General features: G+C 38.5%; 1 protein-coding gene across 3 annotated transcripts; it reads left to right on the top strand.

Annotated features, from left to right (window-relative positions):
• Positions 1–6316: 6316 nt before the first annotated feature.
• On the top strand, positions 6317–15325 carry LOC145505335 (T-cell surface glycoprotein CD1a-like). 3 transcript variants are annotated; one of them, XR_014052943.1, is made up of 6 exons: positions 6317–6789; positions 7173–7439; positions 7987–8265; positions 8473–8705; positions 9074–9164; positions 9322–10608. XR_014052943.1 is itself a non-coding variant. In XM_081487042.1 (6 exons), the coding sequence occupies exons 1-6, from the start codon at positions 6729–6731 to the stop codon at positions 15215–15217; spliced, it is 993 nt and encodes a 330-aa protein (XP_081343168.1). In that variant the 5' UTR covers positions 6317–6728; the 3' UTR covers positions 15218–15325. The 3 variants fall into 3 exon arrangements, 2 of the variants coding, with proteins under 2 accessions (XP_081343168.1, XP_081343167.1); XM_081487042.1 differs by lacking the exon at positions 9322–10608 and adding an exon at positions 15202–15325 and having other exon boundaries at positions 8473–8751; XM_081487041.1 differs by having other exon boundaries at positions 8473–8751; positions 9322–12656.
• Positions 15326–18762: the final 3437 nt, after the last annotated feature.

Raw genomic sequence — 18762 nt, 5'->3', positions numbered from 1 at the left:
AGGGTAGAAAACAGGGCACAGGGAGTGGCCAGGGCTTTGGGTCTCCCCATTTCCACTTTCTATTTCAGTCTGTTTTCTACTTTGTTTTATATATGGTAGATTCTATATACCTACCATATGTTTACCACCAACAAATTAATAGTAATAAAAATAATACTATTTATTGAATGCCCACTATAGTGAGTACGTAAATTTACATTTCTGAGGAGACTGAAGATCCCACTAGCTTGAGATCACAAAATGATGATCTAGTGTTTGTACATTGGTGAAGGGGAAGGAAGGGGACATTTTATATAAAGGACTAATATAGGATAGGTAGGGACAATGGGTTCAATAATCAGTATCTATCTAGAATGGTAAACATATTCTAATGCTATATGTTTGTTTGAAAATATAGGATTAGAGATGATTTCTTTGTCTCCTTTGATATTTCAAGAATGCTGGGTCTGCTTCTTGCTAGGGCTATACAGAAATTTCTGGACTAATGTGAAGAAGGAAAGAGCATTCCTCATTCCAGGAAACTTGCTTACCTGTGTCAAACATAGACAAGGGTGTATTCTGAACAGGTAGTATAATTCAGTACCCTCATCAAAAGAGTCAACAAGACTAGTCAGCATATGGATTGAGGACCAGGAACCAAGGACTGAATAACGGTGTAACTTAACTAAAAACTTCTACCGATGGTGAGGGTCAGAGCAGATGGTGAAACTGGGATGGAGTCTGAGATTCCCTGATATAGTAATGAATCTTCTGTTTCTGCTCTGTTTCATGTAGAAACTGGGTACTTTAAGAGTCTAAGGATGAATCTCTTAGTAGAGCCAGAAGCCACACTTCAATGAAGGTAAAATCAGAATAATGGTGAATTCTATTATTTTCTAAGCCTATGATCTCTAACTATATCTCCCATTTATCTCCTCTTGTATGCTTTTCTCTCCATCCATTCTAGGTGGATACTAATTATTGAACCCATTGTCCCTACCTATCCTATATTAGTCCTTTATATAAAATGTCCCCTTCCCTCCCCCTCACCTAGATCCATCATTTTTGCTGTGATCTCAGGCTATTGGGATCCTCAGTCTCCTCAGAAATGTAAATTTACACACTCACTATAGCGGGCATTCAATAAATAGTATTATTTTTATTACTACTAATTTGTTGGTGGTAAACATAAGCATATCAAATTGTTGTGTTGAACAAAATGTTCATTTGGGTCTTCTTGTAACATCTTATGGAAGAATATTGAACAAACTTTTTGGCCAACCCAACAAATTACTGATTGGACTCAATGGGCTGAAGCATAAAGCAATTTCGAATGTCATTTCACCTGTCACTAATAAGGACTAAAAATCCCCCTACCACTGAAGTCAGTCTCTGCTTCAGGGAGGCTCTTAGAACACCAGGCCCCTACTTGAAAAACAGAGAATAATAACATGTATCCTGTCCTGTCTTGCCTCAGTGGGGAGGTGCTGCTGAAGTGTGATAGTGCTTAGTGAATATGAAAGAGTTGTACCATGGTATGGGGTCTGTAGGAATTCTGTATATGGAGAGGAGTCCAGACTGCATGAACACCTCTGCTTAGAGGGCTGACAGTACAAGATAAGCCTGGAAATCTTTGAGCAGTGTGTTTAAAACAAGTCAGATTTTCTCCTCCTTCTAAGTTAGATCTCAGGCAGTGATACTGAACTTCCATTTCCTTAGTCAGCCCAGGCTTTTCCTTTCAGTTCCCTTTGCTCAAGTGGTGGAGCTTTTAGTCCACCACTGAATTATTACTGTCCCACACTCCTTGTTTGAAGAACCTGGATACCAAGATATTCCATAGGGAATCATGAGAGTCAGATCTAGGCAGCTAAGGAAATCCTTCCACAAAACTTTTCTTCTGAGCAACTCAGGGGAACAGAGCAATGCATTAACATGTTTGTTAACAAGAAGTCCAACGTGCTGTTTAGTTGAGCTGGGGAAACCAAAGGGTGAGGTCAGGGAACTGTTCCCAGGAGAGGCTGTGCCTGCTTAATGAAGCAGAACCTCAACTTTAGTGATTACCAAACCAGTGATTATCATTTTCTCTGCAGGGGCCTATCTCTGCCTGCGTTGAGGGGCAGGGAGATTTGGGGAGGCCCCAGTTTTCTCCTCATGCCTCCCTCGATTAATACTAGTTGGGAACATGAGAATGCAGAGCAGGATGCAAAAAAAAAAAAAAAAAAGCAGCTTTAGAAAACAGTTCTTCTAGGAATCCTTTCCCCAGGCCTGTGGGAGATACCAGCCTCACAGCTTTGCCTGAGCCATGCAGAAGGGCATCTATTCCCTGTGTTCATAGGAGGCCCTGTGGATGTAGAATGGGAGTCAGGAGGCCTGAGCTTTAATCGAGGCTCTGCCACTACCCAAAGTGGATCATGCACCGTTCCTGAGCTGTATATATTTTTTAGATTCTAAGTATTTTTGCCATAAGAATCTTTGCCACAAACAGTTTTGCTGCACAGCTAATTGGCCATAAGAAATTTTGCCATAAGAAAAGAGCATAGTGAAAAAGATAAAAAGAAGATAATGAAATATGAAAAATTAATAAAATTATAAAAATATTTCGTTGTAAAGAGTGAAAATACAAAAATATCTGAAAACAAACTGGTGTAGCTTCATAGTTATAGTTGTATTAGGATGTATCTTAGAGGAAGCAATGATATTTCCTTTCTCAAAGTCAATATTAAGGACTCAGGATCTAATACTGGATGCAAGTTGTTTATGATATATATATAAAAAAAAATCTGCCATAAGTCACTTTCAATTTCCCTGTAAGTAAAACAAACAGAGGAGGGATGCAGCTGTTTCTTATCAATACATGTAGTTTCTATAGTTGGAAGCATATATCTAGATTATATTTAAATTTTCCATCATATGTCCAGTCCTAATATTACACCAAATTATCTCAGCTAGATTCTGTGCCAAACACCAAAATTCTGTCTATACCATGTTCTCCACTATAAAATAGCAAAAAATAATCACCATTTTCAAGAACCATATTCATCAGGAATCATATGGTTAGTTTTTTGAGACAGGACAAATCTTATTCTTATTTTGCTTCCAACTTCATATGTTGCTTGATACATTTGGTAAAGACAGCACTAAAGAACAAGCCGTTGTATCTAAATTAGCTAAAGAATTGATAATTAATGCTATTGAAGACTGTGGTGAATTATAGTTTTTTATCTTTAATGCCCAAATCGGTGTATGAACAACTTGTGTGGTGAAAATATTTGCAGAAAAAATGTTTACAGTGAAAATACTAGACAAAATTTTTAAAATATATAATATATATATAAAATATGGAGATTTCATTCTTTTGCAAGTGGTTGACCAGTTTTCCCAGCACCACTTGTTAAAGAGATTGTCTTTTCTCCATTGTATATTCTTGCCTCCTTTGTCGAAGATAAGGTGTCCATACGTGCGTGGGTTTATCTCTGGGCTTTCTATTTTGTTCCATTGATCTATATTTCTATCTTTGTGCCAGTACCATACTGTCTTGATGACTGTGGCTTTGTAGTAGAGCCTGAAGTCAGGCAGGTTGATTCCTCCAGTTCCATTCTTCTTCCTCAAGATTGCTTTGGCTATTCGAGGTTTCTTATATTTCCATACAAATTGTGAGATGATTTGTTCTAGTTCTGTGAAAAATACCATTTCCTACACTGTTGGTGGGAATGCAAACTAGTACAGCCACTATGGAGAACAGTGTGGAGATTCCTTAAAAAACTGGGAATAGAACTGCCATATGACCCAGCAATCCCACTGCTGGGCATATACACCGAGGAAACCAGAATTGAAAGAGACGCGTGTACCCCAATGTTCATCGCAGCACTGTTTACAATAGCCAGGACATGGAAGCAACCTAGATGTCCATCAGCAGACGAATGGATAAGGAAGCTGTGGTACATATACACAATGGAATATTACTCAGCCATTAAAAAAAATACATTTGAATCGGTTCTACTGAGATGGATGAAACTGGAGCCCATTATACAGAGTGAAGTAAGCCAGAAAGAAAAACAACAATACAGTATACTAATGCATATATATGGAATTTGAAAGATGGTAACGATAACCCTATGTGCGAGACAGAATAAGAGACACAGATGCATGGAACAATTTTATGGACTCTGAGGGAGAAGGTGAGGGTGGGACGTTCTGGGAGAATAGCATTGAAACATGTATATTATCATATGTGAAACAGAACACCATTCCATGTTCGATGCATGTGACAAGGGCTCAGGGCCGGGGCAATGGGATGATCCAGAAGGATGGGATGGGGAGGGAGGTGGGTGGGGGGTCCGGGAAGGGGAACACATGTAAACCCATGGCTGATTCATGTCAATGTATGGCAAAAACTATTACAATATTGTAAAGTAATTAGCCCCCAACTAAAATAAATAAATTTATTAAAAAAATAAATAAATAAATAAAAAATATGGAGATTTAATTTTATGATTAAAAATCCAATTTTATGATTGATTTCTTTGATCTGTAATTTTGTGAAGTATGATCAATGATTTGGTTTTTGTTCTGATATCCAGGATAACAGCATAATGAAACAAGAATGTAGTTTCCTTACTTGTAGTTAAGGGGGAAAAGTCTATTGAGTGTGAAAAAAGGAAAGGGAGAGTAAGATCAATATATGCCCCAAGAGACAGCTCACCTCCAAAAGAAGAGGGGTGTATTCTATATTGTCACACTTATTTGCTGTTTCAGAACATTTAAAACATATCATTTCGTTTTTAGGAAGAACAGCATTTCCTCTTAAGAAAAAAAAAAAGATCAGTTCTGATCACCTGCCTGTGAGTTCATCTCTGCTTTTCTCATACCATGGACATGTATACTACTTATGTCCCATGACTTTGAGTGTACTGAAGAGTTAGAACCTCAAGTACAGTTTTTCAGTGTTGATGCTATAGAAGAGCATGCAGTCAGAAAATCTTGGGTTTAAATTCCAATTCCACAAATCGGCAGTTGTAAAATTCAGTTCAGTTTAGCAAACCCCTTTTTCCCTCATTTTTAAAACTGAAAAAGTTAATAATACCTACTTTAAGGTTGTTGGGAGAATAGAGATACTTTCTGCTGGCAGATAAGAGGTGCTATAAGAATAAAACCCAACTTTGCTGATTTCTATTATTATCAGCATTATCGTTGCACATCTACTACCTAATAGGACCAAAGAGATGACTCCTAAATCGATAAGAAAAATAGTTCACTGAAGAATTCAACAAAAGGCTAAAAATCCCCAATGAGGTTTAGTTTTGTGTCTCTTCAGAAGTCCTGCAATCACTCACAGACCGAATTGCTTAAAAGTGATCAGCAACACTTCTGAAACTGACTCAACTCATTAGATATCTTTGAGAATCTGAAGTTTTCTGACTAGGGGCAAGCAGATCAGAGCATTTCTTTTAGTCATAATCTAAAAGGAGATCATATCTAGAAACATATGGGACTTCAATTATTGCATACTAGACTTAATGACTTATTTGGAAAAATCGGTGCATGACAAAGGTCCCTGATCAAAGCCTGGTACAGCGAGGAGGTTCAGTTAATATTAAATGTCTATCTTCTCCTTTAGAAATGTGAAACTACAAGAATCCTTATCACAGTGTAATCACTTTTCATCTCACAGTACTCACAGTACTGCTTATAAGTTCTGGTCTTCCTGTATGTTCTATTGAAAATGCATATTTAATTGACTTTAAGTACCGGAATACATTTTTTTTAAAGACAATGTGTAGAGCAGTTTTGGTTCAGATTAAGATGGAGTAGAAATCACAGGCTACCATACAGCTCTTGCCCCAACACGTACACTGCCGCCCTGACCATCAACATCTCCCACCAGACTGATACATTTGTTACAATTGATGAACCTACCTTGACGCATCATTATCAGCCAAAATTCATAAGTTACATCATTATCACCAAAGTACAACAATGGTGTTGTGTATTCTATGGATTTGGACAAATATGTAATGACATATATCCACTGTGACAGTGTAATTTAGTATAGTTTCACTGCCTTAAAAATACAACTGCTACACCTCTTTGTCTCTTACTGCCTAGCCCCTAGCAACCATTGATTGTTTACTGTCTACATACTTGATTCTTCCCTAAGAATGATGGAGAAGTGGTGTCAGTTTATACTGTTTTTTCAAAGCAATCATAAGGAATTCTGAAAAAGCTAATAAAGCAACCAATAAAAAGTCAGAGATGTGAATGAGGTGGGGTGAGGGTAAGAAAGAGGAAGAGAATAGTTAAGAAAATATTCAAAAATGCAAAAGAAGGATTGTACGACACAGAAGAGCAGGGGCATAAGAACATTAGATAGGTCACTAGGAAGACATTTAGTTTCACAGTTTTATTATATGAATGAGGGGAAAAGTGACTTATATACATTGACTTTTCAGTGCCGTATAAAACTTGGTCCATAGCAGTTAGACTAGGGGAAGGTGAACAGGATGGAATCTGGTGACAAGAAGAGGAGCTGGAAGTCAGAGAGGACAACCAGAACTGGAAGGGAAATGAGCATCTGAGTAGGTGGCCTAGGGTTTAGGGAAGGAGCATATTTTTCTTTTTTCAGATGTTGATTAAAGGGAAGTTTTATCTGTTGGTAGAAGGAAGTCAGAATAGAGGTATTGTGGGGTAGGTTTGTTTAGAACAGAAATCAAAGACTGACATTTCTGAGAGAAAGAACATCTGCAAATGAGATGCTGTTTCTGCAAATTCCATTGCTCCTGACTCTTCTCCCGTGTGGTGACAATGAGAATGGTAAGAATTCTGTCCAAAAAGACACGTGTGTGTGTGTGTGTGTGTGCATGTGTGCGTGTGTGTGCGTGTGCATGCATGCAGGCATGCACATCCACCTGTTTGAGCTTGTGTGTGTGAATGTGTGGTATGCATGTGTGTATGGAGTGGTTTCCCCAAACTAGAGATTGAGAATATCAGCCTAGTTTCATTCCAGTATCTCTGACTCCAGGTCCATGTGCTCTTTTGAAGGTTGTCTATTATGCATGGGGCCCTGGGGCAGCCAAATGTTTGCTGAGGTATCTTGCTTTTCCCCTAAATTCTGAGTTTCCTCTCTTGGTCACCTTTCTTTTTCTGTTCTCGCTTCTTCTCAATGCCCCTTCTCATTCTCTTTGTTCTTTTCCCAGACTTCCAGGAGCCAATCACTTTCCATATTATTCGGATCTCATCATTTTATAGCAAATCCTTTATACAAAATCTGGGCTCAGCTTGGTTGGATGAGTTGCAGACTCATGCCTGGGAAAACAGCTCTGACACAGTCATTTACCTGCGTCCTTGGTCCAAAGGCAACTTCAGTGATGAGGAGTTGATAGAAGTGGAAAATATACTTCATACATTCTTCGTTAGACTTGGTCAGACATTTTACAACCATGCCAGTCAATGGAAGCTTGAATGTAAGTTCAGTTCCCTCAATGGGGGTTGGGGATATGGTGCGAGTTATGGTGTGTGTGTGTGTGTGTGTGTGTGTGTGTGTGTCTCAGTGAGCTTCTTATTTCTCTAATAAGCAGCCTCCATCAATTCTGGGCCTTACCAGACACTCTCATCGTCCTCATTCCTTGATTCACTTCTTAAAGTGTGATTTTATCCCCCATTCAATTGCTTTAGCGATCAGTCTGCATATTTAGTGTAACCTACAGCATTCTACTTACCCTATATTATTATAATCCCAAAGTCCTCACACTAAGTCCTTCCTTATTTTCTTACCCACATGGTTTACAATGCCTTCTTCAAATACTTTGCCCTTCATGTCGTTCATCTCTTTCTGCATCTCCAACTACTACCGGTTCCCAATCTCTGAACCTCCAATCAAACTAAATTTTGCTCTATTCCCTCAAATTTTCTAAAATCCTCCCTTATGCTTCTATCATCTTTTAATTAAACTCATTTTGTTTCATCTCTTTTACTCCTTCTTTCTTCTAATTTAGAGCTTTTCTTCCCCAGATCCCTTTGAACTGCAGATAACAGGTGGCTGTGAGATGTACATCAGAAATGCCTCCGTAGGCTTTGTGCGAGTCGGTTATCAAGGATCAGACTTCCTAAGCTTCCAGAAAAAATTATGGGTACCCTCTCCAGAGGGTGGAAGTAGGGCTGAGTTTGTCTGCATACTATTCAATTTGTACCAAGGCACCCAGGAAATAATACACAAGCTGCTCAGTGACACCTGCCCACGTTTCCTCTTGAGTCTTCTTGATGCAGGAAAGGCATATCTTCAGAGACAAGGTCAGTCCTGCACCCTTTCTCCAGAAATTTTCTGTTCTAAAAATCATACTTTCTCATCTTCCTAACAAGGAGCCAAGTGGGGGAGGGGATAATGGGTGACAGAATTCTAACAGTGGGAAAAGTATGTCCATCTAAACTGACATGAAGCTTTGAACCTCTGAATCTGTATTAGAGTCTTCATCTGACTATTTTCTCTGTCCTATGCAGTAAGACCAGAGGCCTGGCTGTCCCTTGGCCCCAGTCCTGGCCCTGGCCATCTGATGCTGGTTTGTCATGCCTCTGGCTTCTACCCAAAGCCCATTTGGGTGATGTGGATGCGGGGTGAGCAGGAGCAACAGGGCACTCAGAGAAGTGACGTCTTGCCTAATGCTGATGGGACATCGTATCTTCGGGTTTCCTTGGATGTGGAAGCCAGAGAGGCATCTGGCCTGAGCTGTCGGGTGAGACACAGCAGTCTAGGAGGCCAGGACATCATTCTCTACTGGGGTGAGGAGGAACTGGGGCCCCACTGGGATGGGAATAGGTGGTCTTCAGGCAGAGCAGGAGAGCCAGATGAAAACTTGGGAGTTCAAGGGACTCACACCCAAAAGGAATAAAAATAAGAAATACAAGAGTTAAAAATGAGAGCCCTGCAGGTATAAGAAGATTATAAGTTTTGATGGAGTAACTCTGAGGAAGGATAAGAGAAGAAATAAGGAGGGAGGAGATTGTTGAGGCAGATACTTGAATAACAAAGGAAAAGCATGGAAATGCAGCAAAACAGTGGGTGGGTTTGAGAGGGCACCCTTGTGTGCACCCCCCTCCACAGATCATCACAGCTCCACTGGCTGGATCATCTTGGCAGTGATTGTGCCCCTGGTTCTCCTGGCAGGTCTTGCATTTTGGCTTAGGAAGAGCTGGTGAGTTCTTTGTGTCCTGCCTTCCCCCAGTTCCCACTTGTCTGCCCGCCTGTTTTTCTCTCTCTTCTCATTCTTCTCCTCCCAGACCCTTTCCTTCTTGCCCCTCATTTCTCACCTCCACCTCATGTAGAATGACTTCAATATCTGTTCTCATCAGGACTTGCTGTAAACCTTCAAATACACTTCTCCCTTTGGAATGAGATCCCAGCAGCCCAGGAACCCAGGACACATCTAAACAGAACTCGGTGATGATGGTCTTTCCACTCTTTGTATAATTTCTTTTGATGCTGCTTTTTTTCTGCTGAATGATCAGTTGTCAATATAAGCAATAACAAATGTAATTTTGCAGGATTTGTTTTTCTAACCTGGGTTTGAGACTTAAAAATTCATAATTTAAATTCTGAATGGAATACAGTCCTAGGATCCTTCACGTATTCAAGTGTGAGTGGATCATCAGGCTTATTCCAGATGTCACTTCATTCAAAGGGCCTTTCCTGATTCACCAGTGTAAGCTGTCTCTGCCTCGTCTGAATTGCCAGCAAAATTTAACTGGACTTTGCTAAATCTCCTTCTCACTTCAGATCCTTTGTGGCCACTGTCTAATTCTCTTTCCCTCTTCTAATTTTTAAACTCTTGAGAACAAAGTTCACATGTTTTTACTATACGCATCCTTGGCAAAATGTCTTACCTGTGTGTGATATGTTCTCAGTAAAAATCTGTGTTAAATTTATTTCAATTTTATAGCCTTTTAAACATCATTTTCCTTCTTGCTATCTTTGTAGTAGTTGGGACATTTGATGTTCTTCTGACTAAAAGTCCTTTTCACTTGACCAAGAAATTTCACAATTTTCTAGTTCCTTAGTGATTTCTCTGAGCTCCTGAGGAGAAACAGAGTTTTGCCTCTGACAATTCTTATTATTTAACTCTAGAGAGCTATTGGGATGAGGTGTTGCTCCAGGTATTCTAAACAGAAAGAGGAAGGGAGAATGTAGATCCTTATTTTTCAGGGTGGTTCATGGATGAGAAGCAAAATTATTACCTTGGAAATTGTTATAAATATTGGATCTTGGATCTCTTCTTAGACTTCATGAATCATAATTTGTATTTTAGCAAAATCAGAAGGGGTTCATAGTTGCCTTTAAATTCCAAGAGCACTTATATGAGTGATGCCTGAGAGGTAGTGGTGGGAGTATTTCCCTGAAGAGAAAAGAAGATGGTCACGCAAAAAGAACAAGAGTATTGATCCTCAGGACTGAAGTGAGATCAAGACAAGGAGATTACATAAAACATGTTCTTGTTATTCATGGTATTGTGTTAAATTTACAGGAAATGCTGATTTAGTGAAAATTGATCCGTTACTTCTAAGGCAAATGCAGGGTTCGATTCCAGTGAGCTTCTGGTCAAAACCTTTTTTGTCAACTAATAAATACATAGCTTTATGTGTGATTCTTCATATATATATATTTCAAAATAATCTATTAATTATATACAGTATTTCTTAATGATAAAATACCAGCCAAGAGTGTTTAATCTTTTCTTGGTCCTGGGTAACACTATCATAAATTTCTTTGACTTTCAGCCATACCACTGTGTTGTCCACTATACTTTAAAAACAAAGAAAAAAGGAAACAAACAAAAATCAGTCACACCTCATGAATCCACAAGTCTAGTTCTGTGCCCATCTCTTCAGTAGCTTCATCATAACACTGTCGATGTTACTTTAACAATTTCTGGAGGGGCTCCACTTACAAATCAGTAAATTTCCTCCTGTTTTCCTGGATTTACTGCACTGTTGTTTCATTAACACTGAACTCATGGCTCATAATCCTACAATGCGCACTTGAACAAAACTTTGTCTACATGTGTGTTTTCTTCATAAGACATGTCCCAATCTTTCTGTGCTTAGGAACACCAGACAACACTTCAACACTTTGTCTTAGGACTATTTTAAACAGCAATATCACCATCAAAGAATACAGACACACAGAAAATGTGGTCTAAGTAGATGGTGGAAAGAACATGTTTACAGTTTGAGAACTGAAACAAAAATGCAGGGAGTCACCTTTCTCATCTGGGAACTTGTGAAGCAGGTGGTATTTTGTACCACTCTGCACACATCCATGAATGACTGTGAAAGCATTGTATTTATTTGAGCATGAAAAAAATAAATTTTAGCAGACAGGTAAATAAGCACATGCAGAATTGATGAATAGTGAAGATAGACTCTTTATAACTAATGAGCCAAATTGGCAGTGTGAGTTGAGATATCCATGGAGAGACTTCAATTATTTTAGGATTCATTAATCAATTCAACAAAAAATTTATTAAGCACTTATCTTGCATCAGGAACAAACTGAGCATAAAGTAGTGGGGGAGAGAAAGATCACCACTGTGTTCTGAGCTGAAAATTTTTGCCTTGCTAGTTTGTATGTCTTTTTGGGAAAAATATCTATTTAGGTCTTCTTCCTATTTTTTTTTTTTTGTAAATTGGGTTGTTTATTTTAATGATACTGAGTTGTATGAACTGTTTATGTATTCTGATTAACCCCTCACAGGGTCATGTCATTTGCAAATAAGTTTTCCCATTTAGGGTAGGTTGTCTTTTCATTTTGTCCGTAGTTTCTTGTTCTGTGCAAAAACTTTTGTTTAATTAGATCCTGTCTGTTTATTTTTGCTTTAGTTTCCGTTGTCTTAGGGAAAAAAAGGAAATATTGCTATAGTTTATGTCAAAGAGTGTTCAGCCTGTTTTTCTTCTAGGAGTTTTATAGGTTTTGGTCTTGTATTTAAGTCTTATTCCATTTTATTTTCATGTATGATGTGAGACAATATTCTAATTGCATTTTTTTACATTTATCCAGCTTTCCAAGCACCACTTATTATAGAGACTGCCTTTTCCCTATTGTATATTCTTGCTTCCTTTGTAGTAGATTAATTGACCATGGGTTTAATTCTGGAGTTTCTATTCTGTTCCATTGATCTATGTATCTCTTTTTGTGTCAATATCATATTGTTTTAATTACCATAGCTTTGTAATGTATTCTGAAGTCAAGAGGGCTTCCATGGTGACTCAGACAGTAAAGAATCTGCTTGCAATGTAGGAGGCCAGGGTTTGATCCCTGGGTTGGGAAGATCCCCTGGAGAAGGAAATGGCAACCCACTCCAGTATTCTTGCCTAGAGAATCCCAAGGACAGAGGAGCCTGGCAGGCGGCAGTCCATGTGGTTGCAAAGAGTTAGACACAACTGAGTGACTGATACTTTCACTTTCACTTCACTGAAATCAAGGAGCATAAATACGTCCAGCTCTTTGTCAAGACTGTTTTGGCTATTTAAGGTCTTTAATGTTTTCATACTTTAAATTATTTGTTCTAGTTTCATGAAAAATGCCATTGGTACTTTATAGAGATTTCATTGAAATTGTGCAGTGCCTTGAGTAGTGTGGTCATTTTACCAATATTAATTCTTACAAGCAATAAACATGGTATATTTTGCTATCTGGTTGTGTTGTTTACAATTACTTTCATCAGAAACAGCATCACATTTTATAATAACTATAGAAACAGAAGGATAATACAGTAAGAATATGGGGAAGAGAAGAGAATGAGGATAAGTCAATCAATCAAGTCATTTATAGAGGAAGTCTGCTCAGACCAAGCGATATCCATGAACCATAAATGGAGAATAATTCAACAATGCACCAATGATTCTAAAGGCAAAATACAGCACAACAAAACAACAGTTGGAAAATGTTTAATGATGCTGTATAGAATAGAGACTGAATTCGGATTTGCTGTTCAGTTGCTAAATTGTGTCTGACTCTTTGTGACTCCATGAATCGCAGCCCACCAGGCCTCCCTGTCCATCACCAGCTCCTGGAATTTACCAGAACTCATGTCCATTGAGTCGGTGATTCCATCCAACCATCTCATCCTCTGTCGTCCCCTTCTCCTCCCGTCTTCAATCTTTCCCAACATCAGGGTCTTTTCAAACGAGTCAGCTCTTTGAATCAGGTGGCCAAATTATTGGAGATTCAGCTTCAGCATCAGTCCTTCCAATGAATATTCAGGGTTGATTTCCTTTAAGATTGACTGGTTTGATCTCCTTACTGGTCAGGGATCTCTCAAGAGTCCTGTCCAGCACCACATTTTGAATTAGGATGATGGGTTTCATAACAGGCAGTATCTTAATAGGGAAAACAAACACAAAACTATACAATATTCTATAAAATACTTTTATATCTGAGAAAAGTATTGAAATATCTGCAACTTCAAGACTCTCTGATTTAAAACGTTAAGGTTTTTGCAATCATTTAAGTCTATAAATGGGGCTTCCTTGGTAGCTCAGATGATAAAGAATCCACCTGCCCATGCAGGAGATCTGGGTTCAATCCTAGGGTTGGGAAGATCCCATGGTGGAGTAAATGGATACCCACTTCAGTATTCTTGCCTGGAGAATTTAATGGACAGAGGAGCCTGGTAGGCTAGAGTCCGTGGGGGTGGCAAAGAGTAGGACATAACTGAGCCACTAGCAATTTCACACTTTCACAAAGGTTCTAGATAGGGATACATTTCTATATTTTACCACTTGGTGGCAGTAGAGATTAAAACAAAGCTTCAGCTACTTAATACTGATGTTTTCAGAAGGCCTCCAAATCATAATATTACTTAAATTCACAGTAACTTGTTAGCTCTAAAAATAATTAAAAATTGCTTATAAAACATGCACACAATATTAAAAGTATATCAGCTATAATATGGAAATAGAATCCAAGGGACTATGTGGCCAGTAAAATGAGCTAACACCAAGAAGGATTAACTTATAAAAAAAATGTCATGGCACCCTATGCACAGGCTATATGTGGGTCATGGATTATTAGAGGACTATAAGATGAGTAAGACTGATCAATTACATAGTCACAGAGTCTAGAAGAAACAGACAAATATGTTGTTCAGTAAAGACAGCTCTTCCTGGTCCTGAGGCCCCAAGGAAATTTCTTTCATCAGTTTCTATAGAGAAGAAACTGTTTGGTTCAGGGAAAAATGTTCTTAGGAAAGTTCTTTCAGTAAATTTCATGAGGTTCACAGGCCTGTTGGTTTGCAGTCTCAAAGTAGGGTGAGCATGTCAGTATAAAATATATTTTTAAAAAATGGGGAAAATAACTCTATGCAGCACATAGGATCTGGTTCACCTGTGCAGTTCTTTGATGCTCTGGAAAATTCAATAGCAGATCTTACATAACCTACAGAAATGAGTAGACTCTAAGTCTCCCATAAATATTGTTTATGTTGAACTAATTTGAATCTTTTTCAGCAACAGAGACTTTTAGATTGTTACTCTACATACACCAATGTATGACAGTTTTATATAATCTGATAAATGCAGAGCAGTAACTTTAATCATAGGAGTTGTAGGTAGAATTTGCAATAGGAAATTTCTTGTAACTTTTGGAGATCACTCATGGCCTGTTGTTTGAATCTCAAGTTTGCTCCCAGGAGGCTGGTAGTACCTGTAGCAAGGACCAAGATTCTTCTCAAGATATAATTTGGTTCTGCTCTAATATAAAGGCACTTGTTGGCCTACCTACAACTCTGTCCATTCCCAGTGCACAGCCAATTCCACTTCAGAGAGAATACTAGACAGAACTTGAGAAAGGGAAATATTTAAAATGAGAATGAGCCTTAATTTTGATCTAAAGCGTCCTAAGTAAAACATCCATGGTCTTTGAAAAAGTGACCTATATCCAGATGACCTATTTAAGTGAAACTGTTAATATGTCCCTAAATTAACAGTTGAATTGCCAAATGGTGCTTATATGGCAAAGAATACTGTTTTCTTGAAATCTATTTTACATTTCCTCCAGAATTAATCAACTGCTTAATCACTAGCTGGGCAGAATAAAATTACATCTCTTAGCATCTTTTTAACTGGTTGTGGTTATGTGACTGTGCTCTCAAATCAATGTGATTTGACAACTTTTGCAAAGGGATCTGAAGTATTGGGGGGAGTGTGCTCAGTTTTCTCCTTTCTCTTTATTGTCAGCATAATATGGGTTTGATGGATGGACTTCTGGCATCCATTTCAGAGAACGAGATTGCCTTTGGAGTGAGGATCAAGCATGGTAAAGGACAAAACAAAATAAAGCAAAACAAAAATATAAAAAAAACCCACCAACATCTCAAAGCGAAAGAGGAAACTGGAGCCAAGTCCGTGACAATGAAATGACATAACAAATCTGAATTACCTACTTCTAGTCTTTTCACAAGAGAAAGAAATTTATTTTTTTTAATATATGTTTTAAAGATTTTTTTCCATTTTAATTTTCTGTTACTTGAAGTCAAATTTGACCTTAACTAATCCAGGCTGTTAACTAAATATCAATTTAAAGTTAATACTTTTGGTTTATGAAATGTTTACCTATAACTCTTTACTTTTTTTCATTGTATTGACACATATGCATTATTTATTTTTTGCTAAGAGTAAATAAAAATTTTGACAATAGCACCCATGTTATCTGTATATAAGTTCATTTTTGTCTATAAAATGTCTATTTTCTAAGGCAAGGAAGCAAATGCAATCATCATCTGAAATTTATATGAAATTGATATTTACATGTGCACCTGTGGCTGATTCATGTCTATGTATGGCAAAAACCACCACAATATTGTAAAGCAATTATCCTCCAATTAAAAAAAGCAATGAATTTGAAAAAATAAACCATAGTGAACTTCTAGGAAAAATGATACAGTGAAATATTTAATAATTCATTTCACTGAGATAAATCCAAAGTACAAAAAGTAATTTTTCTACATTTAATCTACTAGAGAGATTTAACTTACAAACAAAAACCAAAGAATATCTATAAGATACATAGAAAGTTGGGGTTAAATTTTACCATATATTCTCACTCATTTTGAAAAAGATGGAAGGTTGGTGCCTGAGTTTAGAAGAATAAGTTCAATGCAGGAAAGAATTAACAAAGGCTTCTGGAAACTTTGTTGTAACTATAGAGAAAAAATTACTGTGAAAATGAAGTATAAATTAATATATGAAAGATCATCCCTAGTCCTGCTATGTTGTTTCATGTCTCAGTGCTTTGCTGATGCTGATTTCCCTACGCAGGCTGCCTTCTATTTACCAAGGTCTATTGTGGAAATTTACATTCAACATTTAATGGTCAATGTAAATATCACCCTCTCAGTGAGACCTTAACAAGATGGCAGAGTGAAAGAACCTTGAGTTCATCTCCTGTCAGGAGCACACCAAAATCACAACTAACTGCTGAACAACCACTGAACGTACCAAAAAGATATTCTATATCCAAAGACATAAAAGAAGAAATCCAACAAAATGATAGGGAGGGCATCCTTGTGACATAATCAAATGCCACGCTCCCCAAGTGGAAAACCTACAAACTGGAGAACAATTATATCACAGAAGTTCTCCTGCAGGAGAGAAAGTGCTATGTTACACATCAGGATGCCCAGCCTGGGGATCTGGCCTTGGCTCCAGAGGATTTGGTTTTGAAGGCCAGTGGGGCTTGAATGCAGGTGCTCCATAGAACTAGGGGAAACAGAAACTTTACTCTTGAAGGGTGCATGCAAGGTTTCATGCATACCAGGACCCAAGGGAAAAAGCCGTGACTTTATAGGGGCCTAGGCCAGACCTGCCAACTGGTTTTAGAGGGTCTCATGTGGAAGTGGGGGCAGCTGTGGCCCACTGTGGGGACAAGAACACTGGTGGTGGAGGTAAGGAAGGATATTCATCTGTGAGCTTTCCTGGAAGCCACCATTTGACATTAAGACTTGGCCCCACCCAACAGCCTATAGGTTCCATTGCTGAGATGTCTCAGTCCAAACAACCAACATGACAGAAACACAGCTTAATTCATCAGCAGACAGGCTGCTTAAAGACTTCCTGAGCCCATGGCACTTCTAGCCTTGACAGTTGATGCAGCCCTGCCCACCAGAGGGCAAAGACTCAGCTCCATTCGCCGATGGGTAGGCACCAGTCCCTCCATCAGGAAACCTGCAAAAGTGTCTAGACCAGCCTCACATACCTTAGGACAGACATCAGAAACAAAACCCCTACAAACCAGCAATCCACAGAACCAAGTTCTGTGGACACAGATCAGAACTTTTCTTGGCATCAGCTGGTGCCTGGCCCTTGGGTGATGAGAGAGTAGTGTACTTATGGAACATATAATGCATCTGCTATAGAAGCCCACTTCTCCAAGGTCAAGAAACATAACTATCCTTCCACATACATAAAAAATGCAAGTAGAAATTTAGACAAAATGAGATGGAAGGAGGAATATACTACAAATAAAAATACTCTATACAACAAGACTCTCATTCAGATTTTACAGAGAGAGTAAAAGCATACAAAAAGCATACATGCAAATTCTAAAAGAATTTGGCACCACCAAACGAGCATTACAACAAATGCTAAAAGAACTTCTAGGACATGGAAGCAGCCTATACGCTCATCAGCAGACAAATGGATAAGGAAGCTGTGGTACATATATAAAATGAAATATTATTTGGCCATTAAAAAGAGTAGATTTGAATCAGTTCTAATGAGGTGGATGAAACTGGAGACTATTATACAGAGTGAAGTAAGCCAGAAAGAAAAACACCAATACAGTATTTCAGTCACTCAGTTATGTCCAACTCTTTGTGACCCCATGAATTGCAGCACGCCAGGCCTCCCTGTCCATCACCAACTCCCGGAGTTCACCCAAACCCATGTCCATCGAGTAGGTGATGCCATCCAGCCATCTCATCCTCTGTCGTCCCCTTCTCCTCCTGCCCCCAATCCCACTCAGCATCAGGGTCTTTTCCAATGAGTCAACTCTTTGCATGAGGTGGCCAAAGTATTGGAGTTTCAGCTTCAACATCAGTCCTTCCAATGAACACCCAGGACTGATCTCCTTTAGGATGGATTGATTGGATCTCCTTGCAGTCCAAGGGATTCTCAAGAGTCTTCTCCAACACCACAGTTCAAAAGCACCAATACAGTATACTAACATATATATATGGTATTTAGTTAATCAGTAAAGATAACCCTGTATGCAAGATATCAAAAGAGACACAGATAAATAGAACAGTATTATGGACTCTATGGGAGAGGGCGAGGGTGGGATGATATGGGAGAATGACATTGAAGCATGTAAATTATCATATGTGAAATGAATCGCCAGTCCAAGTTTGATGCATGATACAGGGTGCTCGGGGCTGGTGCACCGGGATGACCCAGAGGGATGGGATGGGGAAGGAGGTGGGAGGGGAGTTCTGGAAGGGGAAAACATGTACACTCATGGTGGATTCATGTCAATGTATGGCAAAACAAATAGAATATTGTAAAGACAAAAAATAAATAGATAAACTAATTAAAAAAAAAAGATGAACTTCTATAAGTAGAAAAGAAAAGGCCACAATTAGAAACAAAGTAGTGATGAAATGGGAAACCTCACTGGACAAGGCAAACATACAGTAAAGATAGAAAATCATCTACACACAAATATTTAAACCAATAACTGTGAGAAGGGAGGGTACAAATGCAGGATATTTGAAATGCACTTGAAATTAAGAGATAAGCAAC

This window comes from Giraffa tippelskirchi, chromosome 5, assembly GCF_054371585.1.
Source record: "Giraffa tippelskirchi isolate mGirTip1 chromosome 5, T2T-mGirTip1v1.2.pri, whole genome shotgun sequence".
Taxonomy (NCBI): Eukaryota; Metazoa; Chordata; class Mammalia; order Artiodactyla; family Giraffidae; genus Giraffa; species Giraffa tippelskirchi.
This window is presented reverse-complemented; position numbering and strand designations above follow the sequence as displayed.